The 17,958-nt window shown below is 34.8% G+C and overlaps 2 protein-coding genes across 6 annotated transcripts in view; both read right to left on the bottom strand.

Annotated features, from left to right (window-relative positions):
• Positions 1-3,775, bottom strand: part of LOC141403691 (uncharacterized) — a 95,624-nt gene extending 91,849 nt beyond the window's left edge. The window contains exon 1 of the mRNA XM_073986484.1: positions 3,229-3,775. Coding sequence (XP_073842585.1) covers positions 3,229-3,279 — 51 coding nt within the window. The 5' untranslated portion in view covers positions 3,280-3,775. The remainder of the gene's footprint in view (positions 1-3,228) is intronic.
• Positions 1-17,958, bottom strand: part of ome (dipeptidyl peptidase 4 omega) — a 561,457-nt gene that overhangs the window by 246,284 nt on the left and 297,215 nt on the right. The gene's annotated exons all lie outside the window — the stretch shown is intronic.

The raw sequence follows: 17,958 nt of genomic DNA, 5'->3' as shown, positions 1-17,958 counted from the left end.
GATAAGGAAAATCTAGTGTTCTGCATACTCCTTGCTCGTCTACAAAGGCGAGTAGGGACAACGCGGAAACGGGTGTTTTGCAGAATCCAAGTTCGTCTGTGAAGGCGAGTAAGAAAAATTCAGGACCTAGTGGTCTGGAGATTCCCTGCTCGTCCGCGAAGGTGAGTAAGGACAACGCAAAGCCTATAGCTCTGCAGACTCCTTGCTCGTCAAACCCGAAGCAGGATGACATCGCTGCTCGACGGATTGTCCCGGGTGAGATCCGGCTGGCAATCATAGACAGGGCTGATCCCAATGGGCGTATCAGCGACTGTCATTGGTTGCTAGTTGAGGGTCGTCTTCGGGACATCCTCATCTCGGACGTGGTTGAACAGGCAAATGTGCGGCTGGGCCAGTCTGCTCTTTACAAGGTAGTCAAGGTAATTAGCTGTGAAAACAAGGAAACGCCAGATTTCCTTGTTAAAACAGTTAAGGACATTGGCTCTCATTGGGCTGTACCTTTGTCTGAGATACCATGTGGGATGATAACCTCAGTATGGGTCCCTACTCCTTCAATGGAGCTAGGACGAATACTGAAGTTGGTTGAGAAGCAGAACATCGGTCTTCAGATGGGAAATTGGAGGATTCTCGGTTCCTTTAAGAAGAACGACGGACTGGTCATAAAATTCGCCACCGACAAGTCCGGAGAGGACTTTCTAAGGAGTCGAGGAGGGGTGCTCAACTTTGGATTAGGACGATTATGTTTCCGAACCCCACCAAAGCACCAGTAGGTAGGAAGCGGCAAAAGCTTAGCTTTGTGCAGATAAACCTGCATCATTGCAAAGCTGCTGCTGCTGAACTACTGAAAAACCTCTCGACTCAAGGCGCCCTTTCTCGATATAGAGGGGGCTTTCAATAACGTGAAGCTTGAATCAATCAACAATGCTCTCAGCAACACAGGCATTTTCTCCATCCTTGTGGAATGGATTGATGAGATGCTGAAGAGTAGAATCATCAACTCATGCATAGGAGAGAGTTCCGTGAGGAAATCTGTTAACAGAGGCACTCTGCAGGGAGGAGTTCTCTCACCACTGCTATGGCTTATGGTAATAAATGAAATACTTGTGTGCTTCGACCGGCTGAAGATCAAGGTGGTTGTTTATGCTGATGATGTGGTTGTACTGATAAGTGGCAAATTCCTGCCAACCCTGTCTGAGCTCATGCAAAGAGCCTTAGTAGAACTTGCAAACTGGGCCCAGAACAACGGTCTGGGAGTAAACCCAGAAAAAACAGAGCTTGTACTCTTCACTAAGAAACCCAAAATTCCCAATTTCGAGCCTCCAGTTCTGTACGGGGTGGCCCTGGAACTTTCTACGGAAGCTAAATAACCTCGGCACTATTCTGGACCATCGATTGTCATGGAAAAGAAATGTAGAGGAGCGAACGAAGAAAGGACTCATGGCACTCTATTCCTGTAAGAACTCCATTGGGAAAAGCTGGGGATTGAGACCACAGATCATACACTGGCTGTATGTAACTGTGGTCCTGCACATACTTACCTATGGTGGATCCTGGATCTCCAACCTCTTGATATCCTAATCCACTTTCAGGCGGCGAGAACTGCTTTTAGACTCCGGGAGTTAGGGTGTTGGCGTGGTTCACACTTTGGACACTCGAATGTCGTAAAACTAATTGATAGTCAACTTGTGTAAGGTGACAATGGTTGCGTAAGCGATTATATGCCTACCTCATTCAAGTTGACTCCTTAACTGTTATCTTCCCAAGCAGAGACGCATGGGCTGAGTGCATATCTCTTCTGGACGGTCTGGCAATTTACACAGACGGGTCCAAGATGGAAGAAGGTACTGGCGCTGGCGTCTACTGCGAGAATCCGCTACTTAAAAACTCATATAAGCTTGACGATAATTGTAGTGTTTTTTAGGCGGAGATTCTTGCTATCAAGAAAGCAGCTGAATTGGTGAAAGGGCCTGAAGGCAGTCTTACAGGACCGATGACTATACATATATGTCGATAGTCAAGCGGCCCACAAGGCACTCAAGTCACGGACCATAAATTCAAGAGCTATTCTTGATTGTAGGAGAGCTCTGCAGGATATACACGATATGGTAAAGCTATGTTGGGTTCCGGGTCACAGCAACAGATGAACTGGCTCGAAGTGGCTCTAGGTCTATCGACTTATCAGTTGATGAAACCGTCCGGCCACGGATGTGCCACTACATCGGCAAACTTCGGGAGATCTTCAATTAGAAAGCACATGAAAGATGGCTATTGGAACCTGGTTATAGGGTATCCAAGGCAATCTGACCTGTGGTTTCTCGTCGAAGAACGGCTTCCCTCCTCTCCCTTGATAAGTTAGGGATGAAAATCGCGCTGGGACTTATAACAGGTCACTGCAGAGTGAGGCCCCTAATTTCAAAACGGGACGACAGTGGCATTGTGAAGGTGCGGAGGAGATAGAGACTGTCGAACATCTGCTTTGTAGGCGCCCTTGTTGCAAACAAGGAGGATACCGTACACTAGGCAGATATAAGATAGACACTCTGAACTTCCTGTCTAACATAGATCCCATTGTCCTACTCAACTTTGCCAGATATCTAGCATGGCTTGGCAAAGGTCCTTAACAACCCTTGATAATCAGACTCTTTTCACTCTTCCAGATAATTCCTTGGCGTCAATCTCTACATCTCCTACACGCACCATCATTTCATCATTTCTATCATATCATCCTCATCTCATCAAGCTGCATCAACACTCTATCATCTACTTCATCTTTAGTCATCTCAGCAGCATACCACCATCATCTTTAAACCATCATCTCCATCATCTTTAAGTAGCCTATACAGGATGAACACAATGGACCAACGGTCTCCGAGTGAAGCAGTCACCTATTCTAATAGAGGGCTGCGCATCCTTAAACCTAACCTAACCTGAACATGATTTTTTTAAATAATGTTTTTGAAGGACCTCTCGACCAATAAAAGTGGATTTTTTAAATAATATTTATAGGGGTCCTGTCGACCAATAAACGTGGATTTTTTAAGGAATATTTTTAGAGGTCCTCTAGACCAATAAACGTAGATTTTTAAAGAATATTTTTAGAAAGAAAAATTAATAAATTTGAATAAAAATCAAATAAATTAACAAAAATACCATTGAGAATTAATCTGTAAATTTTCATTGCTTCATTTCTTTGCTTTAACTATCAGCGTTTCTCTCTTTCCGACTCACCTGTTCATTGTCCACATTGCGATTTAAATATGTAGACAAACTTCGCGCCATTTTCTGATTACTGCCACGAATTTAAAATCCCTTTTCTCCTTAAATCAGTCTCTGCTTCTTCTATTCCCCTTTCTTAGCCACTTAACATTGTTTTCATTCGTTGCTAGGGCTAACAACACTTCAAAAGTTTTTTCAAAGTCTTAGGGTTTTAGGTGCTGCTGCTACTTGACATCACTGAATGCTGCTGCTGCTGATGATGATGGTGATGACGTTGCTGATGCATTTGGTCAGAGTTTGTTATTGTTGCTATAGCTATTATTGCTTTTGTTGTTGTTGCTACCTTCCATCACTGAGAAACTTTCGTTTTTTTTCTTCTACTGTTTTTGATACTTTTTGATGGCTTTCAAGTCATTATATGTTATGAGTCGGAAACTTTTGCCAGAATTTAAATCTTCATTGTCGTTGAAAAACTGCAAAACTCTTGAGCTCTTTGGACTTTGTTGTCATTGCGTCTAATGGTTGCCACTTCCTTTTGTCATAATAAAGAAACGTTTAGCTAGAAAAAATATGTTTTTTTGTTTTCAATAAAGTTTGAGACTTTATTTTATAATTTATTTTTCTTGGTCATTATTAGCATCTTAATGATCTGAGTGACCTTAGGAGGGTAATACTGACTCTTTTGGTTTTTGGATGTATGTGTGTGTGCAGATTTGTTGGGCGAATTAGAAATAAAAAGAATTTAAGGTCATCAGATAGGCATAAGGAGACTTATGACTTATATATCAATTTGAAATATATTAAGTATACGCTGTGGATTTGTTAAACAATATTTTTCAAGGACCCATCCAACAATAAACGTGGATTTTTTAAACAATATTTTCAAGGACTTATCCAACAATAAACGTGGATTTTTAAACAATTTTTTTTCAAGCACCCATCGACAAAAAGGCTTGGATTTTTTAAACAATTTTTTTCAAGCACCCATCGACAAAGAGGCCTGGATTATTAAAAGAATTTTTTTCAAGCACCCATCGACAAATAGGCCTGGATTTTTTAAAGAATTTTTTGAAGCATCCATCGGCAAATAGGCCTGGACTTTTTAAACAATTTTTTTCAAGCACCCATCAACCAATAGGCGTGGATTTTTTAAACAATTTTTTCAAGCACCCATCAAACCAATAGGCGTGGATTTTTTAAACAATTTTTTTCAAGCACCCATCAACCAATAGGCGTGGATTTTTTAAACAATTTTTTTCAAGCACCCATCAACCAATAGGCGTGGATTTTTTAAACAATTTTTTCAAGCACCCATCAACCAATAGGCGTGGATTTTTTAAACAATTTTTTTCAAGCACCCATCAACCAATAGGCGTGGATTTTTTAAACAATTTTTTTCAAGCACCCATCAACCAATAGGCGTGGATTTTTTAAACAATTTTTTTCAAGCACCCATCTACCAATAGGCGTGGATTTTTCAAACAATTTTTTTCAAGCACCCATCAACCAACAGGTGTGGATTTTTTAAACAATTTTTTTCAACCACCCATCAACCAATAGGCGTGGATTTTTTAAACAATTTTTTTCAACCACCCATCAACCAATAGGCGTGGATTTTTTAAACAATTTTTTTCAACCACCCATCAACCAATAGGCGTGGATTTTTTAAACAATTTTTTTCACCACCCATCAACCAATAGGCGTGGATTTTTTAAACAATTTTTTTCAACCACCCATCAACCAATAGGCGTGGATTTTTTAAACAATTTTTTTCAACCACCCATCAACCAATAGGCGTGGATTTTTAAACAATTTTTTTCAACCACCCATCAACCAATAGGCGTGGATTTTTAAACAATTTTTTTCAACCACCCATCAACCAATAGGCGTGGATTTTTTAAACAATTTTTTTCAACCACCCATCAACCAATAGGCGTGGATTTTTTAAACAATTTTTTTCAACCACCCATCAACCAATAGGCGTGGATTTTTTAAACAATTTTTTTCAACCACCCATCAACAATAGGCCTGAATTTTTTAAACAATTTTTTTCAACCACCCATCAACCAATAGGCGTGGATTTTTTAAACAATTTTTTTCAACCACCCATCAACCAATAGGCGTGGATTTTTTAAACAAATTTTTTCAAGCACCCATCAACCAATAGACGTGGATTTTTTAAACAATTTTTTTCAAGCACCCATCAACCAATAGGCGTGGATTTTTTAAACAATTTTTTTCAAAGCACCCATCAACCAATAGGCGTGGATTTTTTAAACAATTTTTTTTAAGCACCCATCAACCAATAGGCGTGGATTTTTTAAACAATTTTTTTCAAGCACCCATCAACCAATAGGCGTGGATTTTTTAAACAAATTTTTTTCAAGCACCCATCAACCAATAGGCGTGGATTTTTTAAACAATTTTTTTCAAGCACCCATCAACCAATAGGCGTGGATTTTTTAAACAATTTTTTTCAAGCACCCATCAACCAATAGGCGTGGATTTTTTAAACAATTCAAGCACCCATCAACCAATAGGCGTGGATTTTTTAAACAATTTTTTTCAAGCACCCATCAACCAATAGGCGTGGATTTTTTAAACAATTTTTTTCAAGCACCCATCAACCAATAGGCGTGGATTTTTTAAACAATTTTTTTCGAGCACCCATCAACCAATAGGCGTGGATTTTTTAAACAATTTTTTTCAAGCACCCATCAACCAATAGGCGTGGATTTTTTAAACAATTTTTTTCAAGCACCCATCAACCAATAGGCGTGGATTTTTTAAACAATTTTTTTCAAGCACCCATCAACCAATAGGCGTGGATTTTTTAAACAATTTTTTTCAAGCACCCATCAACCAATAGGCGTGGATTTTTTAAACAATTTTTTTCAAGCACCCATCAACCAATAGGCGTGGATTTTTTAAACAATTTTTTCAAGCACCCATCAACCAATAGGCGTGGATTTTTTAAACAATTTTTTTCAAGCACCCATCAACCAAAAGTCGTGGATTTTTTAAACAATTTTTTTCAAGCACCCATCAACCAATAGGCGTGGATTTTTTAAAGAATTTTTTTCAAGCACCCATCAACCAATAGACGTGGATTTTTTAAACAATTTTTTTCAAGCACCCATCAACCAATAGGCGTGGATTTTTTAAACAATTTTTTTCAAGCACCCATCAACCAATAGGCGTGGATTTTTTAAACAATTTTTTTCAAGCACCCATCAACCAATAGGCGTGGATTTTTTAAACAATTTTTTTCAAGCACCCATCAACCAATAGGCGTGGATTTTTTAAACAATTTTTTTCAAGCACCCATCAACCAATAGGCGTGGATTTTTTTAAACAATTTTTTTCAAGCACCCATCAACCAATAGGCGTGGATTTTTTAAACAATTTTTTAAGCACCCATCAACCAATAGGCGTGGATTTTTTAAACAATTTTTTTCAAGCACCCATCAACCAATAGGCGTGGATTTTTTAAACAATTTTTTTCAAGCACCCATCAACCAATAGGCGTGGATTTTTTAAACAATTTTTTTTAAGCACCCATCAACCAATAGGCGTGGATTTTTTAAACAATTTTTTTCAAGCACCCATCAACCAATAGGCGTGGATTTTTTAAACAATTTTTTTCAAGCACCCATCAACCAATAGGCGTGGATTTTTTAAAGAATTTTTTTCAAGCACCCATCAACCAATAGGCGTGGATTTTTTAAAGAATTTTTTTCAAGCACCCATCAACCAATAGGCGTGGATTTTTTAAACAATTTTTTTTAAGCACCCATCAACCAATAGGCGTGGATTTTTTAAACAATTTTTTTCAAGCACCCATCAACCAAAAGGCGTGGATTTTTTAAACAATTTTTTTCAAGCACCCATCAACCAATAGGCGTGGATTTTTTAAACAATTTTTTTCAAGCACCCATCAACCAATAGGCGTGGATTTTTTAAACAATTTTTTTTAAGCACCCATCAACCAATAGGCGTGGATTTTTTAAACAATTTTTTTCAAGCACCCATCAACCAATAGGCGTGGATTTTTTAAACAATTTTTTTCAAGCACCCATCAACCAATAGGCGTGGATTTTTTAAAGAATTTTTTTCAAGCACCCATCAACCAAAAGGCGTGGATTTTTTAAACAATTTTTTTCAAGCACCCATCAACCAATAGGCGTGGATTTTTTAAAGAATTTTTTTCAAGCACCCATCAACCAATAGACGTGGATTTTTTAAACAATTTTTTTCAAGCACCCATCAACCAATAGGCGTGGATTTTTTAAACAATTTTTTTCAAGCACCCATCAACCAATAGGCGTGGATTTTTTAAACAATTTTTTTCAAGCACCCATCAACCAATAGGCGTGGATTTTTTAAACAATTTTTTTCAAGCACCCATCAACCAATAGGCGTGGATTTTTTAAACAATTTTTTTCAAGCACCCATCAACCAATAGGCGTGGATTTTTTAAACAATTTTTTTCAAGCACCCATCAACCAATAGGCGTGGATTTTTTAAACAATTTTTTTTAAGCACCCATCAACCAATAGGCGTGGATTTTTTAAACAATTTTTTTCAAGCACCCATCAACCAATAGGCGTGGATTTTTTAAACAATTTTTTTCAAGCACCCATCAACCAATAGGCTTGGATTTTTTAAACAATTTTTTTCAAGCACCCATCAACCAATAGGCGTGGATTTTTTAAACAATTTTTTTCAAGCACCCATCAACCAATAGGCGTGGATTTTTTAAACAATTTTTTTCAAGCACCCATCAACCAATAGGCGTGGATTTTTTAAACAATTTTTTTCAAGCACCCATCAACCAATAGGCGTGGATTTTTTAAACAATTTTTTTCAAGCACCCATCAACCAATAGGCGTGGATTTTTTAAACAATTTTTTCAAGCACCCATCAACCAATACGCGTGGATTTTTTAAACAATTTTTTTCAAGCACCCATCAACCAATAGGCGTGGATTTTTTAAACAATTTTTTTCAAGCACCCATCAACCAATAGGCGTGGATTTTTTAAACAATTTTTTTCAAGCACCCATCAACCAATAGGCGTGGATTTTTTAAACAATTTTTTTCAAGCACCCATCAACCAATAGGCGTGGATTTTTTAAACAATTTTTTTCAAGCACCCATCAACCAATAGGCGTGGATTTTTTAAACAATTTTTTTCAAGCACCCATCAACCAATAGGCGTGGATTTTTTAAACAATTTTTTTCAAGCACCCATCAACCAATAGGCGTGGATTTTTTAAACAATTTTTTTCAAGCACCCATCAACCAATAGGCGTGGATTTTTTAAACAATTTTTTTCAAGCACCCATCAACCAATAGGCGTGGATTTTTTAAACAATTTTTTTCAAGCACCCATCAACCAATAGGCGTGGATTTTTTAAACAATTTTTTTCAAGCACCCATCAACCAATAGGCGTGGATTTTTTAAACAATTTTTTTCAAGCACCCATCAACCAATAGGCGTGGATTTTTTAAACAATTTTTTTCAAGCACCCATCAACCAATAGGCGTGGATTTTTTAAACAATTTTTTTCAAGCACCCATCAACCAATAGGCGTGGATTTTTTAAACAATTTTTTTTTCAAGCACCCATCAACCAATTGGCGTGGATTTTTTAAACAATTTTTTTCAACCACCCATCAACCAATTGGCGTGGATTTTTTAAACAATTTTTTTTCAAGCACCCATCAACCAATTGGCGTGGATTTTTTAAACAATTTTTTTTTCAAGCACCCATCAACCAATTGGCGTGGATTTTTTAAACAATTTTTTTCAACCACCCATCAACCAATTGGCGTGGATTTTTTAAACAATTCTTTTCAAGCACCCATCAACCAATAGGCGTGGATTTTTTAAACAATTTTTTCAAGCACCCATCAACCAATAGGCGTGGATTTTTTAATCAATTGTGGGTTTTTTAAAGAAATTTGTTTAAGGACTAATAGAAGACCAGTTGGCGTTTTTTAGGTATCCGATTTTCCTTTCCATTTACTGTTTCCAAAAATCCCCAAAGCAGTAACTGAGCTTCGGATCTATTGACAACAACCTAATTACATATCAATCAAATGTCAGTACATGCAAATTTATTTGCTAACTGGACACCGGAATATTCTTAGTGGAAGGAGGCCCCTCAAGAAACTGTACCAATAACAATAGACAAACGAAGAGAAACAACAACAACACTAACAACACAAATTCCAAACTTTTTGCAATAAAAAAAGCCAACCAAAGAAAGACGAAATCAAGGAAATAGACGGAAAAGACAAATGATTAAATTTCATTTCAAATAATCGAACAAAAAAGGATAAAGGATATTGATACTTATTGTTGGACACATTTCTATGCAAAACAGGAAAAAAACTTATTTCCGAAAGTCGAAGATGGAAGGCAAAATCATGCTTGGCCTTATTAGACTTTCATTAAATTTGCCAAAACCCCTTGGTTAGGGGGTTACACCAAGCCGTTGCGTCTTATTGTGCGCCTTTGCCTAATGGGTTTAGAGGTCTTATTTTTGGTGTTACTGTTTTCATTTCATTTCCTTTTCGGTTTGTTATTTTTGCAAAAGATTTTCTTCTAGCTCCCCTTCCCCATTGACTTTGATCTACTCCTTCCAGTTTTCATGTCATTTGTTTTGGTTGTGGCCTTCTTTTTTAAGCTATTTATCAATTTCTATACATTTGGCCTTCCATTCATCTCTGTTTTGTCTACTTCCTCCACCAACTTTTCTTTCTAATATTTGTTTCTTATGTTAATAGAAATTCTATGAGTATTTGATAAAAAAAAAAGCTGAGCGTTTTTTCCTTCTCTTGCAAACGTTTCATTAATTTTCCTTGGCTCTGTAGCTTCGGAATTTACGAATTTACTGTTTATTTTGCTTCGCAACGATTTCCATATTTTTTCTTGTTTTGCAACTTATTTCATTTTGGCCCAATAACTCGGCATTTAAGGTTATAGAGGCAAGGCTATGGCTTGTTTAAAGGATACGATTGAATATATTGTGTGTTGTTCGTGTATATGTGTGTTTCACACACACACAGATCGGCAAAAAGTTGTGTTTTTATCTTTATCTTATCGCCTGCCATCGTCTGTTATTGTTATACTGATTGTGTTTAAGGCCAAAGTTGTTAATCGTTTTACTGCCTGCTCACTTGCAGGGCAATGGGTTGGCAGGGCAAAAAGAGATATACACTCGAGGAATAAAAAGCACCACAAATCGTGGATTAAAAAAAAAACAAAATTTTTGACCCAATTCGCGGATTTTTTAAAAAATATTTTCCCACAAATCGTGGACTTTTTAAAAATTTTTTCACAAAAATCGTGGATTTTTTAACAAATATTTTCCCATAAATCGTGGATTTTTTAACAAATATTTTTTTAATTTTTTATAAAATAATTTTCCAAAAATCTAGGACTTTTAATGACAATTTTTCCAAAAATCGTGGATTTAAAAAAATCTCCACAAATCGTGCATTTAAAAAAACATTTTTCCATAAATCATGAATTTTTTAAGAATATTCTTACACGAATCATAGATTATTTTAAGAATATTTTTCCACAAAAAGCAATAACAAAAAAACATTTTTTAAAAAAATACGATTTGTGGAAAAATATTTTTTAAAAAATGTCCGATTTCTGGAGAATTTTTTTTGTGGATGTTGAAAAATATTTTTAAAAAATACACGATTTTTAAAATATCCAGGATTTTTTTTATTTTTTTTTTAAAAATACACGATTTTTATAATATCCAGGATTTTTTGAAAATTATTTTTAAAAAATGCACAATTTGTTGAAAAATGTTTTTCAAAAAATCCAAAATTTGTTGAAAAATGTTTCTAAAAAATCCACAATTTGTTGAAAAATATTTTAAAAAAATCCACGATTATTGAAAAAACATTTTTAAAAAATCCACAATTTGTTGAAAAATATGTTAAACAAGTAAAAAAGTATCTGTCGGCTTTGCCGACAGAGATATACCCTCAGGCTGTGTATTAGGGCTATAACCAAAAAAATACCACCACATAGCAGTGTAGAGCATGGAAAACTATTATGATATACGGTGTCAATTTTTCTCTATAGCGAAAAAAGTTTCCACACCAAATGCATGGAAGTTCAGAAATGCATTTTTTAATTTTATCTGTTATAACAACATATTTGCTTTTGAATAAAATTTTTATTTTTTGTAATCTAATTTAAAATCAATATCAAAGCGTTCTGGACCAATTTGTTCTCAAATCGCGCCCTTTCGGATCATATTAGGATTTTTTGACACTATTGCAATTTTTGGTTTTTCTATATAAACTCGCGAATTTTATGATTATATTTTTTGTACCTATCGGACAAGAGAATTTGGGGTCATTTGCAACGAATTCGCGAAAGTTACAGGCTGTTTTTGTTGACCTTGCCTGTGAGAATTGTGTTTGTTTTCTACAAAAATACAACACCAGTACCATGTGGGGAATTTAGTCCTAATAATGAAAACGCGTTTCTAAGATCGATTTGATGAAAAAAGTTTCAGCACCGACCGCTATTACTAAAACCCTTTTGATATTTTTTCTACTTATAATTTTAAATTTGCTTTGTTTGAATAAATATTTATAGACAAAAATATATTTCTCACAGGTAAAGTCATTAAAAATGGTCTGTAACTTCCGCGAATTTGTTGCAAATGACACCATATTCTCTTGTCCGATAGGTACAAAAAATATAAACATAAAATTCGCGAGTTTATAAAGAAAAACTAAAAATTGCAATAGTGTCAAAAAATCCTAATATGGTCAGAAATGGCGCGATTTGAGAACAAATTGGTCCAGAACGCTTTGATAATGATTTTAAATTAGATTACAAAAAAACAAAAATTTTAATGAAAAGCAAACATGTTGTTATAACAGATAAAATTAAAAAATGCATTACTGAACTTCAATGCATTTTGTGCGGAAACTTTTTTCGCGATAGAGAAAAAATTACACCTTATTTCATAATAGTTTTTCATGCCCTACACGGCTATGTGGTGGTATTTTAGATATCTGCAAAAAAGTGCAAAAAGTTATATCCCTACTGTGTATATTGAAAAAAAAAATGTTTCTTCAAAATACGTATGTATTTAGGAGGTTTTAAAAATGTTGGGCGTTTGAACCGACAAAAATGTTGATTAGGATTAAAGATCAAAAGTTTTGCGGAGGAGATACTAAAAGGAATGGATCGACATTGACCGTTATGGAAGTGGATATCCAGCCACAACATATGTATGGTACCATAGGAGATTTTTACACTCTTCGGGCTGTTTGCTCCTAAAAAACTTTAACCATCGTAACCATCGAATCCAAGTTGCTTCAACAAAAATCAAAGTGATTCGATATCAGGTCTTTAAGTGGACTTATCCGAAATTTTGTTTGGGAGGTACTGGATGAAGTGGACTAATATAGTCCATATTTGAACCTGATCTATATCTGGTAGATCTATTAGGATGTGTAAAGTATGGACCAATTCGGCTACTCCCTTCAAAAGTTACCGTACGAACAATTTTTCCGAACATTTTTGAAATTTTGTGGGGGAGGTACCTGAAGGAGTGGACCGATATAGCCCATCCTCGAACTTAAACTAAGTTTGGGCAAAGTATTACGAAAACCAAAATTTGAACCGAATCGGTTCATCCGTTCGAGAGTTATCGTGCGCTCCAGCCAGCAGGACAGACAGACAGACGGACGGACATGGCAAGATCGACTTCAAATTGTCTAAAACACATTTCGTCCAAACATGCTTGGTGTCTAAAACCATTATTTCGATGAGGCACATTTTCATCGTATCAAAGTGTATATACCCTCCCTAGCCTAAAGGCTGAGGGTATAAAAATCCGCGATTATTGAATAAATAGTTTTAAAAAATCCACGATTATTGAAAAAATAGTTTTTAAAAAATCCTCGATTATTGAAAACATAGTTTTAAAAAAAATTCACGATTATTGAAAAAATAGTTTTTAAAAAATCCATGTTTTGTAAAAAATCCACGATTATTGAAAAAATGTTTTTTTAAAAAAATCCACGATTTTTGAAAGATGTTTTTTAAAAAATCTACGATTATTGAAAAAATGTTTTTTAAAAAATCTACGACTGTTGAAAAAATGTTTTTTAAAAAAATCCACGATTATTGAATTTTTTTTTTTAAAAATCCACGATTATTGAAAAAATATTTGGAATAAGTGTCGTTTAGGCGCAACTCTCGGATCGGTCCGAAATTTAACACAGGTAGCCCTTGGGACCCTGATTCCAACGATATATAATTTTCCGGGGGGAAGTCCATACTTCCTTAGATATGGGTCTTGACATGTTTCGTACTTGTAACATCTTTATGTTGTTTATGGGCAACTCTGGGATCGGGCTGAAATTTTTACCATAGGTAGCCCTTGGCACACTGAAAACTATATATCGTTGTGTTCAGTGTGCCATAGGTAGTCCCTATGGAGAAGTCCGTGCTTCTCGAGATATGGCTTGACTTGACTTTTTTACTTTTTCCACCATTATTTTTAAAACCTATGCAATATGGGACTCGTTTTAAAGCTCTCGAAGAGTACTTTCCAATGCCCCCAATAATTAATGATGGTAATTAGATTTTCTAATAATAATTTATTAAGTTATTATTGGGCTACACGATCAAAACTCTTTTTTAAATGGAAAGTGTTCTTAAATAGACGGCCTTCGGCCGGGGATTTAAGACTTTCTCCTATGGACAATGACAAAAGAGGGCTACGCAAACAAAATTTTCTTGTAAATTTAAAGTTTCTTAAGTAGCCAGCTTTGAAGAGGAATTTAATACATTCTCCTATAAACAGGTGTAAAAATAGGTCGCGTTCATAAAAGTACTCTCGGGAAGGATGGACTTCCCCCGGAAAATTATATATCGTTGTATTCAGTATGTCAAGGGCTATCTACTGTAAGAATTACGAGAGGTGCCCACAAACAACCTAAAGGTGTGAAAGTACGAAATTTCTGAAATGTCAAGACCCATATCTCGGGAAGTATTAAAAAAAATCCCCGACATTTGTGGAAAGTATTTTTAAAAAAATCAATTTTTTAAAAAATCCACGATTATTAAAAAAATATTTTTTAAAATCCACGATTATAGAAAAAATATTTTTTAAAATCCACGATTATAGAAAAAATATTTTTTACAAAAACCCACGATTATTAAAAAAATATATTTAAACAAGTAAAAAGTCGTTAAGTTCGGCCGGGCCGAACTTTTTATACCCTCCACCATAAAATAGTCTTAATTAAAATGGAATAATTAGGGTCCTATTACAATTTTAGGTGGAACAACTTTTCGACAATGGTTAGACTCCTACTGCCTCCCACTATTGCTTAAATTACACTGTGAACTGAATAATTCCTTTTGGAGATGAAAGCCCTTGGTGTGTGTATATTAAAAACCCGGAAGGACAGATGAGCCGTGATTCAAACTTCCGCGTTATGGCATGATGAAGTTTTTGCAAGAGACCCTGTAAGCCATCATGAATTAGCATTATATCTTTGTTTGTTGTTTTTGTAGAGCACTTAAGCAACAGTGAACAAAGATATAACGCTAATTCCTGATGGCCCACAGGGTCTCTAACAAAAATTTCATCACGCCATAACGCGGAAGTTCGACTCACGGCGGATCTGTCCTTCGGGGTTCATAATATACTCACCAAGGCCTTTCTTCCCCAAGAGAAATTTTCCGTGCCCCAGACTTTCACCTCCATTTTGTTGCACAGTGTTATCTGATCTAATCTAAAAAAATGTGTTCAGCTAGGTGAAAGGTACCACCTACGGGGCTATATCAAAGAGTCAACCTATCTTTAAATTTTTTGGCGAAAAAGTTTTATAGCTGCAGGGAGCTTCAAGAGTCAAATTGAGGGTAGTTTCATCAAAACAATGTAGACCCTCAAAAATGGACCTATGTTGACGAATTTTAGTGAAGAAATTTCGTGACCACTGAAAATTCCCGAAAATCGGGAGGTACAGTTATATGGGGGGATATACCAAAACATGGACCTATATTGACGATTATTTTAGAATAGACAAAATTGTACCTAAAATTCTCAAAATACCGATCATTACAGTTAGTTCGGTTAAAAATTGCAGCTAAAATTCTCAAAATACCGAAAATCGGGAGGTACCGTTATATGGGGACTATACCAAAACATGGACCTATGTTGACGATGTTTGGTGGAGATATTTCACGACCACTGAGAACCTCAAATGTCAAATTGCAGATATTTTGGTTACAAATTGTGGCTAAATTTCTCAAAATACCGAAAATCGGGAGGTACCGTTATATGGGGGCTATACCAAAACATGGACCTATGTTGACGATGTTTGGTGGAGATGTTTCACGACCACTGAGAACCTCAAATGTCAAATTGCAGATATTTCGGTTACAAATTGTGGCTAAAATTCTCAAAATACCGAAAATCGGGAGGTACCGTTATATGGGGGCTATACCAAAACATGGACCTATGTTGACGATGCTTGGTGGAGATATTTCATGACCACTGAGAACCTCAAATGGTTAAAAATTGTAGCCAAAATTCTCAAAATACCGAAAATCGGGAGGCACCGTTATATAGGGACTATACCAAAACATGAACCTATGCCCATATCCTTTGGGGTATAAGTTTGTTGATCACTAGAAACCCTAAGTGCCAAATTATAGCTAATTGGGTCTGCAAATGTGGCGAAGAACGTCAAAATACCTCAAATCCGGACGTACCGTTATATGGGGGCTATACCAAAAAGTGGACCGATATAGCCCATCTTCGAACTTGACCTGCCTATAGAAAAAAGACCCTCGGGTGCAAAATCAGCACTCTATCTCAATTATTGCGGACGCTAGAGTGATTACAACAGACGGACAGACGGACATGGCTAGATCGTCTTAGAATTTTATCCTGATCAAGAATATATATACTTTATAGGGTCGCAAATGATTAGTTCGATGTGTTACAAACAGAATGACAAACTTAATATACCCTCCATACTATGGTGGAGGGTATAAAAAAACCCACGATTATTGAAAAAATATTTTAAAAAAAAATCCACGATATTTGTGGAAAGTGTTTTTGAAAAAATCCATTTTTGAAAAAATCCACGATTATTGAAAAAATATTTTTTAAATATCCACGATTATTGAAAAAAATTTTTTTAAATTTCCACGATGATTGAAAAAATATTTTTTTAAAAAATCCACGATTATTACAAAAAACATTAAAAAAATCCACGATTGGAGGAAATTTTTTTAAAAACCCACGATTTGTGAAATTTTTTTTTAAATCAACGATTAGTGGAAATATATTTTTTAAAAAATTCACGATTTGAGGAAAAATATTTTTTAAAAAATTCACGATTTGAGGAAAAATATTTTTTAGAAAATCCACGTTTTGTGCAAAAATATTTTTTTAAATCCACGATTTGTGGAAAAATATTTTTTTTTTTAAATCTACGATTTGTGGAAAAATATCTTTTTAAAAAATCCACGTTTTGTGGAAAATTATTTTTTATATATTTTTCAAAAAATCCACGATTTGTAGAAAAATATTTTTTAAGAAATTCACGATTTTTGTTAAAATATGTTGCAAAAAATCCATGATGTGTGGAAAAAATATTTTTTAAATAACCTGGTATGTGATATATATACGATATATGAAAAAATATTTTTTAAAAATCCACGATTTGTCTATAAATATTTTTTGAAAAAAATCCATGATTTGCGTATTTTTTTTTTAATCTATAATTTTTGTAAAACTATTTTCTTTTTTAAAAATCCATGACTTTTGTAAAAATATTTTTTAAAATATTTATTCAAATATTTCACGATATTTTTTATATATATTTGACGATATATGAAAAAATATTTTTTAAAAAATCCACGATTTGTGTAAAAATATTTTTTGAAAAAAATCATGACTTGTGTAAAAAAATATTATTTTTTAAAAAATCCATGATTTTTGTACAAATATTTTTTTTAATATTTATGATTTTTGTAAAAATATATTTTAAAAAATTCCATGATTTGTGTAAAAATATTTTTTAAAAAATCAATGATTTGTGTAAAAATATTTAATAAAAAATCCACGATTTGTGGAAAAATATTAAAAAATCCACATATCGTGGATTTTAAGTTGTCCCATGAGATCTTCTTTGGAAGCTTTTATTTGCTTCTAAAAGCAGCCCGCATAGAAGACCTTAAAGAGCTTCGCATAGAAGACCTTTAAGATCTTCGTATAGCAGACCTTTAAGAGCCTTCTTGCTCCCGACTATAACCCATTTTATTTGCTGCTGTAATAAGTTATTACATTCGACATATACATTTCAACATAAATCTTCTTTTGTTGGCCATATACTAACCAATATAAGTATGTGAACACACTCTCACACACACACACCGAAACTCATATTTGTAGGTATGTACATAATCATATAAATAAGTGTTATTATGTGGCAACATATGTGCATGATATCCATTTGTCTATACTTATATCTTGTGAAGTGCCTACTTATGATGTGAGGACAGTGGAACCTTCTAAGAGGAGACACCTACAAAAGGAGGCCAGAGTCAAAATGGCACTTCTTTCATTGGGTAAAAGGGACTTAATTATTCAATTTTTAAAGAACGGTTTCTTATATTGATTAAGAGGTTATTTAGAGGTTCCACTGTCTTTCGCAGCTTTAAT

The sequence above is a fragment of the Musca autumnalis genome, unplaced genomic scaffold (assembly GCF_047663935.1).
Source record: "Musca autumnalis isolate F117 unplaced genomic scaffold, ASM4766393v1 scaffold_4, whole genome shotgun sequence".
Taxonomy (NCBI): domain Eukaryota; kingdom Metazoa; phylum Arthropoda; class Insecta; order Diptera; family Muscidae; genus Musca; species Musca autumnalis.
This window is presented reverse-complemented; position numbering and strand designations above follow the sequence as displayed.